The sequence below is a fragment of the Polypterus senegalus genome, chromosome 13 (genome assembly GCF_016835505.1).
Source record: "Polypterus senegalus isolate Bchr_013 chromosome 13, ASM1683550v1, whole genome shotgun sequence".
In the NCBI taxonomy this organism is placed as follows: Eukaryota; Metazoa; Chordata; class Cladistia; order Polypteriformes; family Polypteridae; genus Polypterus; species Polypterus senegalus.
The window spans coordinates 70,305,638-70,327,618 of record NC_053166.1 but is presented as its reverse complement, the minus strand read 5'-3'; the positions used below and the strand labels follow the sequence as shown (position 1 = coordinate 70,327,618).

General features: G+C 37.8%; 1 protein-coding gene across 1 annotated transcript in view; it reads left to right on the top strand.

The window, feature by feature from the left end:
* Positions 1-21,981, top strand: part of abcd1 (ATP-binding cassette, sub-family D (ALD), member 1) — a 72,114-nt gene that overhangs the window by 24,227 nt on the left and 25,906 nt on the right. The window contains exons 3-5 of the mRNA XM_039773979.1: positions 17,008-17,150; positions 20,380-20,548; positions 20,686-20,780. Of these exons, the coding sequence (XP_039629913.1) occupies positions 17,008-17,150; positions 20,380-20,548; positions 20,686-20,780 (407 nt within the window). The remainder of the gene's footprint in view (positions 1-17,007; positions 17,151-20,379; positions 20,549-20,685; positions 20,781-21,981) is intronic.

The following is a 21,981-nucleotide window of genomic DNA, read 5'->3' as shown; positions in this document are numbered from 1 at the left end:
ATATACCAATAATTATTTGTTAAGGATCTCTTTGTATACCACGTTGTCAGTTCGGTCCTCCCGTTGTAAAATGACCAAGCTGTGCGTGAGCTTACTCTTGAGCATGAAACGTACAGTTGGCCATTTGAAAAGCAATCTTGCCTCAAATCTTACAGCTTGGATTGCTGCTGTCATAATCGGTTTGAGTTTCATGGTTCGTTTCAATTACGACAGTATTTGCAGGACTTGTTGTGTTGAAGTGACATTCGGCATCTGTCAAGCGTTGTAAGCATACAACCGGTTTCATCGATAACTTCGCATCCAGCTTTTGAGAGTTTCAACATTCATAAACATCAAAGTGTCCACTACTGAAATCGTCACCAGCGAATCTAAGATGTTTAAGAGGCATTGGCGGTTGTCCAAAGGTGTAAAATTTTTGCCCATTTCGGTACACTTCAAAGCGACAACCGAACAATTCAGCGGCAGCCATCAACTCACATGCAGAACCATAGGTGAAGGGCTTCAGCATTTCACTCTTATAGTGCTCCTGTGTAGTATAATTATCTCCTGTACCGTCATCAGTCCACACCTTGAACCTGTCCCAACTATTCAATACATAAGACACAATGTTCCTCCGGATATCAAAAGTGAGCCTGATATGCCCGTGCAATATGTAACACAGAGAATGGAAAAGGCAGGTGCCATCTCTGGGCATGGAAACCACTCGGTAAGTGACAGTTCTTTGATCGATGGTGATCACCTCGATTGACATGTTAATGTGGGTATGGTTGGAACGATAAAGGAAATGGGTACCTGAACAATGTAAAGTAAGTCTAAAATACCTGCACAATAACTATAATCATAATAAACAAACAATAAAACAGCGGAGAAGCCATGGATTAAATAAAAAGTCTGCAGTTATCAGCAGGGAGACGTGAATCCCGTGGTGAAGCAAGGAAGGGAATGAAGAGACCTGAGCGACGAATGGCCTTATATAGGCAGGCAGCCAACAACGTGGGAGGCGTTGGGATGGGGGACCTAATGCCCCCTCACACGGCGACCGAGCTGCAGGCTATGGACGTATATATGTATGTAAGTAGGATTCAGTTAGCATTGGGAACCCGTGTACCAAATTTCTTGAAGATGGGCCCATAAGTAACAAAGTTCAATATGGCGGCCAACAGTGGCGTCATACCACCAAAATAAGTACGTACATCGGTTTCGGTAAGCCCAGGGAAGCCACCTATCAAATTTTGTGAAGATGGGGCCATAAACAAGAAAGTTTAACATGGTGGACATTGTCGACCGTTATGACCGTTATGCGTAGAATTTCGAAATGAAACCTGCTTAACTTTTGTAAGTAAGATGTAAGGAATGAGCCTGCCAAATTTCAGCCTTCTGCCTACACGGGAAGTTGGAGAATTAGTGATGAGTGAGTCAGTGAGTCTTACATTGGAAATTTCAATATGGTGGCCGACAGTGGCGTCATACCACTGAAATAAGTACGTACATTGGTTTCGGTTAGCGCAGGGAAGCCGCCTACCAAGTTTTGTGAAGATGGGGCCATAAATAAGAAAGTTCAACATGGCGGACGTTGTCGACCGTTATGACCGTTACGCGTAGAATTTCAAAATGAAACCTGCTTAACTTTTGTAAGTAAGCTGTAAGGAATGAGCCTGCCAAATTTCAGCCTTTTATCTACACGGGAAGTGTGACAATTAGTGATGAGTCAGTCAGTCAGTCAGTCAGTGAAGGCTTTACCTTTTATTAGTATAGATATATTGTCACAGACGACAGGGGGCGACTTAAGCCTCAAGTGACCTGGAAACAGTTACTTCCGCCACACTTGGCAAGATGGCTGAGGAACCTGCCAGGGACATCCAAAGTGCTTCCGGGGCAAAGGGCAGTACTTCCCCACACCAGAAAGTGCTGTGGAAGATCGTCACCAGCCACCTGGAGCACATCCGGGTGGGAATAAAAGGCGCCGCCTCCCAGCAATCTGGGAGCTAGAGTCGGGAGAGGGAGCAGGACGAAGCACCCAGGAGGAGATTGGCAGCCACAGACTGAGAGAAAGAAGGATTGTTGGGTGATTATTGCTGTTTGCATTGTGTGGTGTTTCGGGACTGTGATTATTTGTGAATGAGTAAACGTGTGACTTTTATAAAGATGTGGTCTCCGACTGGTGGTGTCTGGACAAGTCTCACTATATATACACAGTAATCCCTTCTCGATCGCGGGGGTTGCGTTCCAGACCCCCCCGCAATAGGTGAAAATCCGCGAAGTAGAAACCATATGTTTGTATGGTTATTTTTATATATTTTAAGCCCTTATAAACTCTCCCGCACTGTTTATAAATATTTCCTGCACAGTTATACAGCATAAACCCTTTGTATTCCCTTAGATACTAGGTAAGATTCTTTGAAATTATATATGTAAACACACTTTATATACAGTAAAACCTAAATATTATTTTAAAGATATCGAGTGTCCCTGATATCACATATGTCACAGCCATTACAATAGACAGGCCACCAGCAATAAATACGTACAATGCAAGAAAAATTGTATACAGTAAATGTGTGTACAGTGACACTAAACGTACGTACATGTACTAAGTACTGTAAGTAGAAAATTAATTATAGTTACTCACCAACAATGACACGACGACTTGTCCAATAACCATGAGTTTAGTTTTACTGCACAACAAAGGAGAGCGTTACAGCTCTTCTAAAGGAGCCTCTTCAGGCAACTGTATATCACCGCCGTTGTTCTTCTTCCGGCAGATTTCAATCCAAATCCCTAAAGCAGATTCCATTCAGACTACTGCCGTATTACATCCACTTACAACTCATTTTGCACCCTCGTTAAAAGGACACTGTGGCCATAGATCTTATATTCCTTTCCTACTTTTTAATTAAAAAGAATCATAGCCTCATTGAAGCAGTAGCAGGAGCAGATCGTTTTGAAGCCATAATGAAGGGCTTGATTATGCACAAAGATAAACACAAAAGAGCACAAAAGTTAACTCTTTACACAGCGAAACACGTTGATGCTGAATGAGCAAGACGAGACTTGCTGGTTAACAACGCAATCAGCACACATGAACTTAACTGCGTGCTCTGATTGGTTAGCTTCTCAGCCATCCGCCAATAGCGTCCCTTGTATGAAATCAACTGGGCAAACCAACTGAGGAAGCATGTACAGGAAGTAAAAAGACCCATTGTCCGCAGAACCCGTGAAGCAGCAAAAAATCTGCGTTATATATTTAGTTATGCTTACATATAAAATCCGCGATAGAGTGAAGCCGCGAAAGTCTAAGCGCGATACAGCGAGGGATTAATATATATATAATATTGTGTATATATATATATATATATATATATAATATTGTGTGTATATATATATATATATATATATATATATATAATATTGTAAAAGATAAAGCAAGAGACAAAATAAATAAAGGTTTGGGGTTTTCAACCCTGTATACTGAAGTATAATCCACAATCAGTTTCAAAAACAAGTCAATGTACATGAAATAATGTTCCCAAAGTGCATGACAACCAAAGATGGCGTCGGCGGACATTTTATGGAGGAGGAGCCGGAAGTGGAGGAATGCTGGGAAGGAACCGTGGTGGAAGATGGGATTGATGACGTGATGAGTAGTGGACGGAGGAAGGGCAGAAGTAACGTACTGCGGGAAGCTGTAGGAAGGAGGCTTATGGCGGCGGTGCGTCTTTTTCTGTAAGAAATAAAAGGAGAAAGGTTAGTACCCGCCACTCCCTGCTGGCGTATGTCTTCCAGTATTAAGGTCCGTCTGCGGTCCCCTACTCGCATGCGTGACAATATATATATATATATATATATATATATATATATATATATATATACACACACACACACACACACACACACACACACACAGGGACATTAACTCGAAAGAAGCCCAGAATATTCTGTTGTAACTCCCGTTAGGATGAAGCAATCTGAACCAGAAAAATATGCTATATACCTTGTCACATTCGATGCTGGAAATGGTTTCCGTTTTCTGCCAGACACATTTCAATGCGTTGCTCCATGTTCCTGAATGTATCGGCAAGTGTCTCGGGGAATAGCAGCAATTTCACGTTGGATGTTTTCCTTCAGATCTTCCACAGTATGAGGCTTGTTCCAATGTACTTTTGCATTGAGCATACCCCAAAGGAAGAAGTTACATACAGTTGATTCTGACATCGGCTAAACGAATTGGTGACCCAGTAGGGTTTGCACCATGAAGATGTGCTGCTCATTACTGTACACCACCATCCTGATAAGAAATCACGTGACTGAATGATGGGGTATTGGCGGTATGTAGCCAGAAGTTGCAAACGGAGGTTAAATGTCGCGATGTCTGTCTGGCACCTATTTCATTACTCTAATGCAGGGACATCCTGGCTTGTTCGAAGCTCCATATACTAAGAGCATGTTGCACATTATTTCATTCAGATTGCTTCGTCCTAGCGAGAGTTATTATAGAATATTCATGGCCTCTTTCGAGTGAATCTCCCTATACATATAAATTATTTATATGTGTGTATATTGTATGTGTATATATATATATATATATATATATATATATATATATATATATATATATATATATATATATATATATATATATATATATATATATATATATATATATATATACTGTATATAAATAAATAAACTGCTCAAAAAACACACTTTGAAAACACATCAGATCTCAATGGGAAAAGGAAATCCTCCTGGATATCTATACTGATATAGACTGGGTAAAGGATGCCACATCGTTTGATGGAAATGAAAATGATCAACCTACAGAGCCCTGAATTCAAAGACACCCTAAAATCAGAGTGAAATGAAGATGTGGCAGGCTAGTCCATTTTGCCAAAATTTAATTGCAGCAACTCAAAATGCTTTTCAGCACTTTGTATGGCCCCTGTGTTCTTGTATACATGCCTGACAACATCGGTGCATGCTTCTAATGAGATGACAGATGGTGTTGTGGGGATCTCCTCCCAGATCTGGACCAGGGCATCACTGAGCTCCTGGACAGTCTGAGGTGCAACCTGGTGGCATTGGATGGACCAAAACATAATGTCCCAGAGGTGTTCTATTGGATTTAGGTCAGGAAAGTGTGGTGGCCAGTCAATGGTATCAATTCCTTCATCCTCCAGGAACTGCCTGCATACTCTCACCACATGAGGCCAGGAATTTTCGTGCACCAGGAGCCACTGTACCAGCATAGGGTCTGACAATGGGTCCAAGGATTTCATCCTGATACCTAATGGCAGCCAAGGTGCCTTTGTCAAGCCTGTAGCGGTCTGTGTGACCGCTCCATGGATATGCCTCCCCAGACAATCATTAACCCACCACCAAACTGCTCATGCTGAGTGATGTTACAGGCAGCATAATGTTCTCCATGGCTTCTCCAGACCCTTTCACTTCTGTCACGTGCTCAGGGTGAACCTGCTCTCATCTGTAAAAGCACAGGATGCACCAGTGGTGCATCTGCCAATTCTGGTATTCTATGGCGAATGCCAATCGAGCTGCATGCTGCTGGGCAGTGAGCTCAGGGCCCATTAGAGGACATGGGGCCCTTGGGTCACCCTCATGAAGTCTTTCTGGTTGTTTGGTCAGAGACATTCACACCAGTGGCCTGCTGGAGGTCATTTTGTAGGGCTCTGGCAGTGCTCATCCTGTTCCTCCTTGCCCAAAGGAGCAGATACTGGTCCTGCTGATGGGTTATGGACCTTCTATGGCCCTCTCCAGCTCTCCTAGAGTAACTGCTTGTCTCCTAGAATCTCCTCCATGCCTTTGAGACTGTGCAGGGAGACACAGCAAACCTTCTGGCAATGACACGTATTGATGTGCCATCCTGGAGAAGTTGGACTACCTGTGCAACCTCTGTAGGGTCCAGGTATCACCTCGTGCTACCAGTAGTGACACTGACTGTAGCCAAATGCAAAACTAGTGAAGAAACAGTCAGAAAAGATGAGGAGGGAAAAATGTCAGTGGCCTCCACCTGTTAAACCATTCCTGTTTTGGGGGTCATCTCATTGTTGCCCCTCTAGTGCATCTGTTGTTAATTTCATTAACACCACAGCAGCTGAAACTGATTAACAACCCCCTCTGCTACTTAACTGACCAGATTAATATCCCATAAGTTTCATTGACTTTATGCTATACTCTGATTAAAAAGTGTTCCTTTAATTCTTTTTTTTATGACACACCTAAGCCATCACTGGTGCAGAAAGTTGGTTATAGAAGTTATATAATAAGTTAAACTAGCCAACCCGCGGCGTACCATACGCCGCATAATCAGGCCAGTTTTTTAATGATTTTTAAGCACAGGGAGAAAATGAACATTTAAAAAATCGGAAATGTGATAAATCAGCAAGAAAAGCAACATTGTAACAATGCACGGAACGAACCAACACATAATCGTCTGTGCGGCGCACAGGCGCGGAGAGTGGAACAGGAGGATAGGAGAAGAATCTCCACTCCGCTGCCTCCGTCATGCTAGTCTACTGATTTCTCGTCCAGTATGCACTGCCTGCTCATGTGCCCACCTCCAACTCGTCACTCCAGTCGTTGTCTTTGTACAGTCCAGATGCAGCTGTGACTCACGTAGACATTTCCTTGCTCTGTGTGGTTTTGGCTGCCTTTCTATATATAATCCACCCGACCACGTTGGTAGCAAGTGGGAGGGCGGTGTGTACAAAGTGCAGGAGCATCTAAGAAGACGCATGTTTGTTTCTGGATGCAAATTGTTGTATGTAGCGTGTAAAACAGTTTGCTATGGTGCATGCGGTCGTGCGTTGTAACCGAAAACTCGGTTTTTAAAGACTGGTTACTTCATTGTATATACGACTGTAGGTGAATGAAAAGACAGGGCAACATACAATACAGCGCTTTACACGCTGCATACAGCGATTCACATTCACGACAAATTGTTTTACATGCTGCATACAGCGATTTTTATCCGCGACAAATATGAATCTTCTTAGATGATGCTGTCGCGTCCACCCACGCTCTCGAAGCACACACACTGCCTGGTCATGTGCCTGCTCACAAGAGCAACTAACAGAGACTCGCCCACCAACTGTAAGACCATGGTATACCCCTCGCAAACTGCTCTACACGCCGCATACAGCGATTCACATCTGCGACAAACTGTTTTACACACTGCATACAGCGATTCACAGCCGCGACATGATTTTTCTTAGATGGTCCTGTCGCGTCCACCCTCGCACTCGAAGCATAAACACTGCCTGGTCATGTTCCCAGTCGCAAGAGCAACTGACAGAGACCCGGCCACCGAGTCTAAGACCATGGGAAACCCCTCATAAAACTGTTTTACACGCTGCATACAACGATTCACATCCGCGACAAACAAACTGTTTTACACGCCACATACAGCGATTTACATCCGTGACAAACATGCCTCCTCTTAGATAGTCCTGCCGCATCATGTGGTGCCTCTGTGGGAACCGGTCAGGCACAGAGAAGGTCAGCTGCTGAGAGAGCATCTCGACTGTTGCAGGACCTGCATTAGTGAAGCAGGTGAGACGGTAATGAAACACAGGCACAGGGCTTATTGGTCTTTAAAGACTGCTTACTTCATTGTGTTTTAACCTCAGTTTTAAAGGATTGTTTTAAGGATCCCATGGGATACCCCTCGCAAACTGTTTTACACGCTGCATATAGCGATTCACTTTCGCGAGAAACATGCCTCTATGAACAGGCAGTGTGGCTCAGAGCTCCATGTGGACTCTACGACAGATGAACATAAATTACGCCGTTTTTCCTGTGTTGTCGTGTCCGAGTTGGTGGGCGTGGTTCTGCAAGTTGTCGTCATATCCAATGGTCTTAGAGTTGGTGGGCGTGGCTCCTTCCTGCGTGCACCATGGGCGTCTCACTTGTCGGCGGCTTAGTGAATCCACGCCCCCTTCCGGCGTGCTTTCCATGGTTGTCTTGCCTTAGTGGATTATTTATATAGATGGAGATCACCTGTCTGTAGTCAAGAGGTTTTAGTTGATTGAAGTATAAATACACCTGTACCTGGAATGTCCAATTTGTGGTGAGTCAGTATTGTGTCTTAGCCTACATAATGAAGACAAAAGAACAGTTCAAAGCAACTCAATATAAAAGTGATTGAAAAACACAAGTTGGGGGATGGATACAAGAAAATATCCATTGATTGAATATCGCTCGGAGTCCAGTTAAATAAATCATTAACAAATGGAAAGAGTATAGCACAGCTGTAAATCTGCCTAGAGCCGGCCGTCCACAAAAACAATGATCGTGCAAGAAGACAACTCTCAGGGAAGCCACCAAGATACCTATGATGCAATACAGTAGTTCTGAAGGGGTTACAAGCTATAGTAGCTGAGATTTGTGTGTAAAGCAACTGTTCCCAGGGTCTTCACCAGTTGCAGGTGGATGGGAGAGTGGCAAGTATAAAGCTACTGATAAAAAAAAATGCATATGACCTCTCAGCTAAAGGTTGGATGGAACAAGACACACTGTAAAATTAGCTGGAAGAAGGTTCTATGATTTGATGAGACCAAATTTTGAGTTTTTTGGTCTTTTGACTAAATTATATGGTTTCAAAGAAGAATATGTAAAAAATTGCCATGTCCAGATGTGCTAAACTGATTGGGACCTGTGCACACAGACTCAAGATTGTGATTGCTACCAACGGTGCATCAACAAAATGCAAACGTGAGCGTGAATACTTAGTGTTTTTTTTTGTGGTTTATATTTGTAATTAATTTAGATCTCTGTTTGAGATCTGTTTTCACTTTGACATTAAATAGTTTTTCTGTTGATCAATGGCTACAAAGCCAAATTTAATTCTCTGTGATTCTGTGTTGTATAATAATAAAATATGAAAACCTCCAAGGTGGTGAATTCTTTTCATAGGCACTGCATTTATTCTGTTTTTTGAAACATCAATCATAAATCCCCTCTGTTAATGTAAAACAACAGTTAATTACTAATTTGTGAAGTAGTATTGGGTTTTATTGATAAATATCTCTCTTATCGGCATATTCATCAAATTTAATATGGTGTTTTCAAATTACATCTTCTAAAGGAAAATTGGACATAGAAAAAAAAAAACTGGTCTCCGTACCCCAGTTAACACCATGTTTAATGAGGGATCTATAGTATCTGAAAACTTAAAAGCAATTTTATGGACAAAACCAACTTAGAATAGTGCTTGTTAAGACAACTAACTTATTGGATTAGATAAACTTTATTAATCCCATAGGGAAATTCAGAATGCTGTGATCAGTATTATCAAAAGCAACAGTTAAAAGAATAATAATGGTAGCATTTCCTGTTTTAGATAGGCTTAGAGTATTATTTATCACAGACATTAAAGTAGTTTCTGTACTGCAATGAAAGCCAGATTGAAAACTCTTATAAAAATTGTATAGTTATAGGGTTACAGTTTTCTCAAAAATGTCACCTGTAATTATTAAAAATATTGTAGTCTGTGTCTTATTTTTTTAATGGAGGTAAAACTATGCCAATTCAGTAATGATTTACAGTGTTGTTCCTGTTTACTCTTGGTAGTGCACCTACTGCAAGTGAATTTCTGAATAAGCTAATGTGAGTTAAATCTAAAGGACATACAGTAGTTTTCATTTTGGAAATGAAATTTAAGTTCTCCTGTACTGCCTTTATTGTAAACGTAATTTGAAGATTCTGTTCTATAGTACTACAACCTTTATCAAAGGATGCACACAGAAATTACCTTCAACAATCAAAAAAAAAAAAATATAATATATATATATATATATATATATATATATATATATATATATATATATATATATATATATATATATATATATATATATATATATATATATATATATATATATATATATATATATATATATATATATATATATATATATATATATACTGTATATCGATCCTCCAGCATAGGCACAGGTGGTGGATGAAAGCAAACTGTAGTGTCACAAGCCAGTCCCCTGCTGATACCGTTTCAGACTACAGAACAGCATGAAACTAAAATCTGATCTCAGTTTGTATGTTTTGTAAATTATACAGCGTCATAATTAAATTTTGGGGCACAGGGGCCAAAGCTTGTCTATAACCAGGTTTCCATCCAAGGAGTTTTTGCGAAAAAATATTTCGCGCTTCAAATTTTTTTACCGATATAGCTGATGGAAATGCTAATTATCGATAAAATGTTGTACATGTCGACATAATATTTTTCCATTTAACTTTAGCGCATAAATTCCATATCAATACTTCAGATGTCGCAAAAACTACATTGGAAACACTTTTTGTCTGAAAAAAGGGCTTTAACGCAAATAAATGTGTCACATGATACAGCCAATGCAGTAGCGGATAGGCTGGGTCACCTGCTACTAAAAGGGGTACCTGAACTCCCTCCACATCAACTGTAGCCTGGGGGTGTCTCTCAGGATGTCCTAAATAATACAAAAATCGCAAAGGTAATTTACTGTTCCAGTCGAAATATTTAATAAACCGTGTGTTTCATTATCTAAACATTTTTTTCTTATTATTAAATGGCAGATGTTTTAGAATATATGAGAAATTCTCTCATTAATATTAACTTTAGTTTTTTTTTTTTTATTAAACGTCGTTATTTTGTATTAATTCAAATTTCAGTTTTAATTAAAAACCTTAAGGGAAGCAGGTTACAGTACTAATTTAGTTGTTATCGCACTGAGAAGGGATGTTGAAAGGTAGGCTCATCTGTATAGATCCGATGCTGCAAACACAGCTGCATCATGGGCACTTCCAGGAGTGCCAACGCAAATGTCTCGTATCATGCACCTGTCATCAACAAGGGCCTGGAGAACAATAGATGGCCACCCTTTGCGATTAATGTAATCGCGGTAGCCTTCCGTCGGGGGAAGAATAGGCACATGCGTGCCATCCAGCGCACCGTAAATCTGTGGCACAAGATGCACCAAGGAATTGCGGTACAGTCGGAAGTCTGATATAACGCTGCATTAATTTTTCTTTAATAGCGGTGCACACAGCATATACACATCGATGGATGGTAGTTTTACTGACCCCGAAAGTTTCTCCAACTACTCTACAGTATACTTGGCATAGGTTGCCAGCTTGTAAAGGGCGATGGCAATCCGCTTTTGGGTTGGAACTGGTGGTCGGTAGCAACCTGTGATGGGCACAACATCAGGACTGATGAATCCACACAACATCTCAAACGTCGGCCGTGTCATTCTAAAATGTTGCAGCCAGAGATTTTCTGTGAAGTGTCTCTCCACCACCTCCTCCCAGAAGGTCTTATTCCGTCGTCTCTCCCATACCTGTGGGTTTTAGTCACACTGGGGTACTTTCTTGAGCTCTAGGGCTATCAGACAAGCAACTGCTTCATTCTGCTGTCGTCTTCGGATATTATGTACAATTCCAATTATTTGTGAAACTGAAATAACTGGCAAATTTCAAAAAACTGAATAATCTCTCCATTTTTTTGTTTAGTGGAGGGGGTGTAACGTGGAAAACAAAAGGTAGATAATTTGCGACATACACAAAATTATGTATGGAAACGGCTCAAGGGCAGATTTTTTTTCACGATACAACAAAACTTATGCGACAGTTCGTTTTTTGGGGGGAAGACGTCATCACGCACACCATTTTATCGATAAAAAGCCAGTTGGATGGAAACAGGCTGGAGACAGCAAATTTCACACATTTTTTTTACGTATAGTCGATAACAAAACGTCACAAAAAACTGAATGGAAACTTGGCTTATAGCAATACTGGGTGAAATAAATGGACAGCTCCGGACAGGGTATCACCCTATTTATTCACACACATAGGACCAGTTTGGAACTGCTAATTACAATCCTTTGGGATGTGGGAAAAAACTGGAGTATCCTCAAGTACTATGCAAGCAAACTATGTACTATGTGCAAACTCCACATGGACAACAAATTGCCCCCGTAGTCGCTCAGTTATCCAGTGAACTAAACCTAAATGATAGTGGGTTAAATTAGATTAGACATGCCCCCAAGCCTGATTGTTACCTTCTCAGATGGACCTAAACGTCACTTAAAGAGTGTAATAAATAAAGAGTCTTTCAAAAATAGAAAAGATTTGGGGATCGTCCCCATATATTGTCGTCCAGACAAAGTGAAAATACGGTTGATTCAGAATGACTTTTCAGTACAGAATGAATGAATAACTGTAACAAAATGGCGTTTAAATAACAGATGGGATGATGGGAGAGGAAATGGTTGGCAGGAAGTGACGATTGGAGGCGGCACCACGGAACCAACGTCATCGTGAGTAGACAGGAGTAGTTGAGTGTGGAACCGGAAGTGACGTCATTGGATGGGAACCGGAAGTGACGTCATCGCGGCCATTTTGGAACTGAAAATGGATGGGTTTATTTTTCTTCCAGTTTTCTGTAGGTAGAAAGAGATTCAGGTAAGTACCACGTGATAAACCCTTGTCTCGCGAGATTTCACTCACCTTTGGGCTCTTTGACTGCCTCCAACTCGCACGTGTGTGACAAGAGAAATGTAGCAATGTAAATTTGGCTAAACAAGCAGCACACCATGACTCAATCAAACACAGTTATGAAAGACTGGGAAAAGGTTACAAAGCAATCTCTAAAGCCCTGGTAATCCAGTGAACCACCATAACAGCCATCATCTCCAAATGGAAAAAAATGGAACAGTGGTAAATTTGGCCAGGAATTGCAAACCTAGCGAAATTACTTCAAAAGTTCATAGAAAACTCATTGAGGTTGTCGTAGAGGAACCAAAATGAACATCAATAGAACTGCAGGTACCTCTCAACTCAGTTAATGTCAGTGTTAGTGATTCTACCATTTGAAAGACACAGTGCAAAAATAGTATCCATGAGGGAATTGTAAGGCAGAAACCACTGCTAAATAAGAACATCATAAAGGCTTATCAGACATTTGCCAGAAAAACCCCTTGATTAGGACAGAAAACTTTTGGGATAATGTTCTGTCAAAAGTGAAACTTTTTAGAAGACATGGGTCCTGTTACATCTGGTATAAAGGCAACACAGCATTCCATAATAAGAAGATCACGCCCACAGTCAAACATTGTAGTGCTAGAGTGATGATGTTTCGGCTTCAGGGCCTGGGTGACTTACCATTATTGAGAGAAGCACGAATTCAGCATCTACCAGAAAGTACTGAAGGATAATGTCCGGTCATGAATAACTAAAGCTTGAACACAATTGAGTTAGGACAATGATCTGAAACACAACAGTCTGCCTCTGAATAGCTAAAAAAAAAATAAATACTAAAGTTAGTATTAAATTATTTCACTAATGTTTTTAATTCTGTTGTGGATATGCATGCTACTTTTTAGAAGCTAAGTATAAAAACCAGACATAGTCCTGTACCAGTTAAAGGAAAAAAAAAGCTTAGAAATAAACATTAATTTGTTGTTAGCAAAAGTAAATATGATTTCTATTGTAAAAAGTTACAGATTCAGTTTCTAATCCAGCTAAAATCTCTAAGTGTGTCAACACTACTAAAAATAAGAATTAATTTTCTTTATCAGGCTTTGTGAACCTAGAAGTCTGTTTAGTTGCTGGACATGGTGACGCTGCCTTAACTTTTAGAAGACTGTATTTTTCCATCACATCACCTTTTTAAAGATAGTTTTGCAAAGGTTCACATAAATACTATCCCCTTTAATGCATCTATTACTTCTCCATCTTTTTTTAATGACTACTTGTAGTTTTCCTCCATCCATTTTTATTTTCCAAAATATCTGATTTAAAAGAAGAAGAAATCAGCTGATGCAAATAATCATTTTTTTCTGTCTTTATTCCTGCAATTACCAAAATCCTAATACATGTGCAGTATGTAGTTTAACCATTATTCTGGGTAAAACTCCTAGCCTTTAAAAGTCTGCCACTGTGTAAGGATACAACACATATTGTCTTGGTTTTGTGTTTTTGGTGATTTAAAAATTTTAAATTTAAATGACAATTATCCTATCACCAGGTTACTATGTTTTGCAAACATTAAGGAGTCTTTAGTACATAAAATGTAACTCCATAATAATAGTTACCAGTCTGGTTTCAGAACTGTTTGTAGTAATATCTCTGCCTTCTCTCTCATTGTAAATGATGTTTCAGATTTAGGCAATAGACAGTACAATACAGCTTTTTCATTGATAAAGTATGTCAAAGGCCATTGATAAAGCTAATCTCTCTCTTGTGCTACACAGACCATCAGCTGTTGGTTTAGATGCTTCTGTATGTATAGTGTATTATTTAAGAATTATTTGTCTCAAAGATTTCAGTGTCTAAAAGCAGGTAATATATCATTAGACTTTCAGAAAATAACAAAGGTGTCTAACAGGGCCTAATTTTGATCATGTTTGATTTTTTTATTTATATAAATTATATTTCTTGAAATTATTGTATTAATTGATGATACTTTTTTGTACTATTCATCTCAGTTGGCTGTATAACACCTTCTTTAAATTGTTCAAAGAACACTTCTTACTAGTAGATCTGTGATAAATGTTGAAAAACTAAACATTTGTTTCTCACCTGTAAAAAATAAGGGTGAAATTATGCTGTTTACGCTGAAACAAATCTTTTTTTAGGAAGAAGGTTTTGGAGTCTATTTTTTTTCTGTCCTCAAATATTGTGGCATAATGTATAGACCTGCTTCCACTTCTGAATTTTAAATCCTTGATACTATTTATCAGTCAGTCTTAAGTTTATAATTGGCAATAAATATGATATTTATTACAGTGATTTATACAGAAAATTGGGATGGCTTTCCCTCCAGTTCAAATTGACACTGAGCTTTCTTGTTAAACTGTCCTCATAGCTGGCTACAGTACTTTCATTTTTGTATTACTTGAGCTAGATATTCCTTGTATTTATTCTGACTTGCTTTTAGAGATAGAGATAGTGCTCCATATTCCAAGAATATACTTCAGAAAACTTTGAAAGTGGATGTACTTTTTACATTAGAACATTTTAAGTATGAATTCGGTTGTATTGGCATGTTTTAATTAGTTTTATGTAACTTGTAGTATTTTAACATTTTATGATATCAGTCCTTATATTGTTTTATGTAACTCAGTGTTTCCCTATGTGTGTGTTTCCTGAGATTTAAATAAAGGTTGAAATAAATTCACATGGTGGTAACGTTTTCTTCTGTTATTAATACAATACAGTACAATACAATACAATACAGTTTATTTTTGTATAGCCCAAAATCACACAGGAAGTGCCGCAATGGGCTTTAACAGGCCCTGCCCCCCAGCCTTGACTCTCTGAGAAGACAAGGAAAAACTCCCAATAAAAACCTTGTAGGGAAAAATGGAAGAAACCTCGGGAAAGGCAGTTCAAAGAGAGACCCCTTTCCAGGTAGGTTGGGCGTGCAGTTGGTGTCAAAAGTAGGGGGTCAATACAATACAATATACAGAACAGAACAATTCCTAAAGACAGCATAATAATAAAAATTTTAGAAGTACGGTTTAACAGTAGATGATATGACATAATTAGGTTTGGATATTTTTAGAGTCCTGGAGACCTCATCCATCTAGCTGCCTCCCCATTTGGCCATGCCACGGCTGAAACGTTGCTCCGATGAAAGGACCCCTCTTTCCCATGATTCCTGTGATCCTCCATCAGGGATGACTTTACCATAGGCAGGCAAACAACTTGGCAGGTGGGCCGTGGCACCAATGGCCACATTTGGTTACCGAGAAAAGAAACAGAATAGGTGAGGGTTAGTATTCAAATATAATTATCATGTTACTTATGTTATAGTGCTAATGACTAACAACAGAGATGCAGTATGTACAGTTAATCAGCAGCTCTAGTCAGGATATGCTAAACTGAAGTAGTGAGTCTTCAGCCGGGATTTAAAGGCTGAGACTGAAGGGGCATCTCTTATGGAAGCAGGAAGACCATTCCACAGTTTGGGGGCCCTGTAACTAAAAGCTCAACCTCCCACTGTTATTTTATTAATCCTTGGAATCCTAAGCAGACCGGCATCTTGAGATCTTAATGTGCGCTCAGGTTTGTAAGTCATAAGTTCAGACAAGTAAGCCGGACCTTGGCCATTTAATGCTTTGTATGTTAAAAGGAGGATTTTGAAATCTGCCCTAAACTTAACTGGGAGCCAGTGTAAAGATTTAAGAACTGGGGTTATGTGTTCATATTAATACTGATTATGGACCAGATCTTTGGTCATGTCATAGTGCAGCTTATTTATTGATTCATCCATATGAAGAGGTCTGGTCCTGGCACACATTGACTAGGCGAGAATGAATCCCTGAGGATGTTCTGTAGTATAAGAAATTCAGTGACAGCACAATACTTGATTTTCTGGTTTACCTCATTAATGTTGACTTGGTTCAAGTTAAAAAATACATACTGTATATTATAAACCAGAAATACTAGAAAGTTGTAATTTCATATTGTATCTCAGTACACAGGAGTGAATGTTTTGCATTTTACAAAAGTAGCAGCATAGGAAACTTATTTCCGGTTTAGGCTTAACATTTTTTGATCACCCCTCATATATGGCTGTTTTTAATTTTGTAATGAACTAGATTATTATTGCCATTTATGAATAATCATCTGTAGTATAGTGTTAATGAAAATGTTAGAATAAAATTTTTTAAATGTATTGTGAACGTGTGTGTTTTTTTTTTAACACTACTATTTTGGTATCCCTTTTTAGATGAAATGATTTTATGATGAACACAAAGCTTTAGGAAGAATTTTGTCATTAGTGGCATTTGCTGTTTATTTACATGCACAGGCACAATCTTATTTAAATCAGTTCATATTTTATTCCATCTAAACAATTGTAGGTTTAATGAATATTTAGTTATTCTTTCCAGGTATTTTATGGTTAGGAATACAAAATAAAGTGTGCAGATATATTATAAATGAGAATTATTCCCTTTCAGAGAATATACTTATTCGTCTTGCTATTCTTTTAAGATTCTGAAGAGACCAAACAGGCTGCTTTGGAGATGAAAGAGGAGGACCTGGTCAGTGAAAGAACAGAAGCATTTACTACTGCAAGAAACCTGCTCACTGCTGGAGCTGATGCCACTGAAAGAGTTATGAGTTCATACAAAGAGGTGAGAAAGATGTTTGTCTGGGTACAAATGTTGCACACTTTTACCACATTACTTTAATCAGAATAACATTAGCTGTTTTGCCTGTCTGAGGTGATATGGTCCCTGGAATAGGGAATAGGGCTTGTATTCTTTAGGCAGCTAAGCTACTAATGTGTCATTATTTTAAAGGCCTTTGAATTGAATGAATGAAATATGCCTTTGTTGTTATTCTTCTTTAGGGTGGTCAGATGTTGAAATTAAGTTTGATCCAGTAGTTATCCTTTTGGTAGTTCAAAGCTTTAACAATATATGGATGTGTTAATGGAAAGCCAAAAGGAAAGGGTTCACATCGGTTTTGTTTTATTTTTTCCCAGTTCTTGTCTGCCACCCTGAAATTTTCAACTTTCTTTCAATGCTAAAAGAAACACATGAAGGACAACACTGAAAGTGGATGATGATATGAAAGAAACAGTTAATCTGCTGTGTTGATTCAGTGTTTTAGAAAGAACAGGAAATAAATATTACTGCTTTTGATATTATGTGGGAAAATAGTAATTATCAATTTTCGGTTTTGCTTTTCTTCTTAATTCTTAATAGAATTCTTCTTAATAAACAAAATAATATTTGTTTACTTGTGTAAGATTCAGATTCTGTTACTATATAATAATCCTGAAATCTAATTCTAACTATAAAAGTTACTTCAGATACCATACACATATGCTGCCACCTCGAGAATGTTTTCATATAAGAGACAACTTTATGATTTGTTAGGATAAATATTTAATTTAAATATTTAAGTTTTTAATTTTAAATATTTAAAATTTAAATATTTACTGCTCTATTATCTTCAGTCTGACTGCTTAAATATTTTTGACAAATGGTACTTCTCTTGGTTTCTTAAGTTGTTTTTTTATTTTAATTGTCTACTTCATTTTATAAAGAGGGTGATTGTTTTCTATTTAGAAAAGGCACTGACTGCAGTCACAGTGCAGTAATTCATTCCCCGATGTCCATTCTTCATTAAACCTTCTTGTCCTACTATAACTAAAAAGTTAATTCATCGACACTGATCTCAGTTATTGCCATAAGTGTCAATGATCTTACAATTAGTGATTGAAACAACAAAAAATACTTAATAATTTGCAGTTTAGCGCTGCAGTCATTTTATTGGTGCAACCACAAGAACTGAGACACAGTGCCTATCTTATCTCATATTTCCCATAACAGCTCATTAGGCTTCTGAAGCAGGGGTTCATTCTTTTTTTAATCTGAGGACCCAAATCAGAAAATCAATACCATACATTGAAACAGGAAAAGCAAGAGAGCCATACCTAGACAAATTAACAATGGCTATATACTGTAATAAAGTAATTTTTTCCATTCATGCATATTTCTCATACGACTTTACTAAAAGAGAAAAGTGGAAAGCAAGCATACTGTTGATAAAACAATACATTTCATTCAAAAAGAGCATAGATTTCTGAGGTGTATCATTACCAGTGTAAATGTTTAGTGTAATTTTTAGATGGGCTGAGAGAAATGCATTTTTTCTTTCTTTGTAATAGGCAAAGCATGATGATATGATTTTTGAAAGGATAGTATGAATGCCGATTTAACTAAATCTCTTGACTAATTCACTAGATAAGTTATAAAGAATCAAAAAATAATTAATCAATGCCATTTACATACCTTGTCTTAAATAACATTTTTAAATAAAGATTTTCAAGGGAGTCCCAATATTAAAACATTCCTCTAAATAAGTTTACAAATTGTTCAGCAAATCCCACTTTTCTTTTTAAAAATTCAATAAACAGAGTACATACAGTTGAGTCGTGTAGTTAATTTATTACTAAAAGATGTATGCACTATTTGTATTTTATATGGGAGATAAAATCATTCTTCATGAAGAATTCAACAAAAAGTCCAGTCTGAAATGTTTAATACTGCTGACTGACGTTGAGCTAAACTCCAAGTGCGTTCTACATCCTGTCTCGGTCATCACACTAACAGTAGATTGAAATTTTTTGAGCAACTTGAATATAGTGTTAAGAGAAGGAATTTGTTCTCACCGTTGAACTTAATAAACAATCATTTTTGCACTTCTTTTACAGATTTACTATACATTCAATGTTTGCCATTATGGCAAACAAGTGATAAGGTACCAAAGAGTTGTACATTACCACTAAAAACCTGGGAATTATATATCCTCCCTGTCTCACACTCCGTGGCATCCTTAAAATTGTCACATCCTTAACCATGTGGCGACCCATAGTTTAAGAAACATTGCTGTAAAGTATTGGGAAATTTCTCATGCATCAGCCTCATCTGCTGCAAATTTTAGGCAAGCAACAAATCGGTCAAATAAGTCTATTTTGATACTGGTATACATTGCACAGTAGAGCCAGACTTAAAACTTAATTATTTTATTTCAGTCTGCCATTAATAAAGGATACAAAATCAAAATGTATCCTTATAAAATGCCACAGTGTATTTGGTCATTGGTCAATATGTGAAACCTTTGCTAAACAGAGAATGCATTTTATATTATATTTATTTTATGCAGTAACTTTATGGTCGGTGTTTGGTTTCAGCCTGTTTTATTAGGCAGAAACAAGACTGCTTTTGGTGCCATTTTTAAATACCCGTTTTGATTATTTGGATCAGTGTGATTTTTAAACTCGACAGAGTCACAAATCCACTAGACTGCAGCCAAAGTGAAAGCAATTATTGAAGTCTGGTCATTGACAATGCTTAATGTTATATGAATACTTTAATAATGTGAAAGAATATAGACAAACCTTAAAGAAGTTTGAAAAAACTTGTTTGCAGTGTAAATGTGGTGAGAAACATTAAAAATAAATCAACAAAAGGGAAATGTGCACTGCAATAATTTCCTCCATATCTGACATGTCACAGAGCATTTCAGTTTCTGTGTAAGTACTGGTTCTTATGATGGTTTTGCTTTCAATAGAAAAAGTAACTGGCTGTTTCTTGAGTCAGTAAAAAAGCAGAGCTTGAGAGCATTCAAACCTGAGAAAAGGTACCATGACATAACTCACACCTGGGACTGTAAAGGAGGTATGTTATGGCCCAGTCCTAAAGCATCATTTTTCTGTTACAAAGATGAGAAATTTTTTCTAAGAATGTGTTTCATGCCATAAAGTAAGTGGTCTCATCAGGTTGGGAAGTAAAAGATAAACGTCCCTAAAATAAAGCCTAATTTAATTTTTTTTTCTCGTTGCATTCTCAGGTGACTGAATTGGCTGGATATACTGCACGTGTTTATGAGATGCTCATAGTGTTTGAAGAAGTCCGTAATGGAGTGTTCAAACGTTCATCAAGTTGTGAGGTTACTAGCATGGTTCAAAAAGGAGTTGTAAAACATGGCATTCGTATAGAAGGACTTCTTGATATTCAAGGTACTGAATAGTATCATGTTTTTCTATTACATATTCCATATACTGTGGAAAAATATTTGCATGAATTTTACAAGTGCTGTGACACAGGAATTTATTTTAGAAGAAAATTAATTAAGCATATTTGTATTTTAATACAGGACAAGTGGTTGACGTGAATCAAGGTATTAGCTGTGAAAATATTCCAGTAATCACACCAACAGGAGATGTTGTGGTTGCCTGCCTCAATATCAAGGTAAGTGTACATTTTGAATCAACAAGGCTCTCAATTTGTATGAGGTAAAGGGATTTTAAATGATTTTGCAATGGATAAAAGAATGTCACATTCAGAATATAGTTTCAAATCATAATGGGGAGATAAAAAACAGTGTACTATCATAATATACTGTAGGGTAACTAGCTAGTTTCAATTAACATGACAGTGATCTCAGTTTGATAATGTATCATAAGAAATTCTAAATATATTTTGTAGACTGTACCTGCAGCAGGCCAGATTTTCATGTCGAACTGTAGACTTATACACAATCAGTCAAAGGTTTGGGACTTACTCAGAAATTTTCTTGTTATAGAAATTGTTTCCTTTTTATCACAAAACCATTACACAGATTTTAAAAATACAGCCATGATATTACTGGTGTTTCTTTCTGACAGCTATTATGGAACTACTTGAAAAGAACTACTTGAAAAGATTAATTTTAATTTATTATTCAAATTTGACTGAAAGTGCTACTTTCAGCAGCCATTCCTTCAGTGTCCTAATGGTCATCTCACTTTGCTTATCCTTAATTAGTCATGTATAAATGCAAATTGGTTATTAATATAACCAATATTAATAATATATTATAAAACCTTTGTAATTGAATTAGCACTGCTGAAACCTGTTTTTCTCTTCCCATGTGCTGCAAGGTGCTGGCATTCCTAAAGTACAGTATTGTGTTTAAACATGTCAGGCTATTTTTTTTTTCTTTTCAGAATTAATGTTATTCCTTGCAACAGACTGCCAAGAAACTGAAGATTTAATAAAAAGGCATCTGTTTCTGTGTTGAGTGAAGAAGGCAAACTAGAAATAACCTGAACATAAAACGAAGGGGAATGCCCAGGTACACAACTGCAAAAGAGGATAAGTACATCAAAGTTTGCAGATCAAACACCTTATAGTTCCTCAATTGACATCTTCCTTATTTAAATGCAAATACCAGTGTCATTTGCAACAGAGAAAATATGATTCCAGGATGCTGATCGTAATACACTTTTCCAGTCATCTTCTATCCAATGTTCTTTTGTCCATTTCTTTTCTTTTTATTTGGCATTTTCTAAGGCCAGCTTTCTAGAATTGTCTGTTCTTTGCTGTAGATGACATTGGTATTTGGTGTGCATTTAATGAAGAAGCCAACTGAGGGACCTGTAAGGCATTTGTTTCTCTAACTACTAGAACT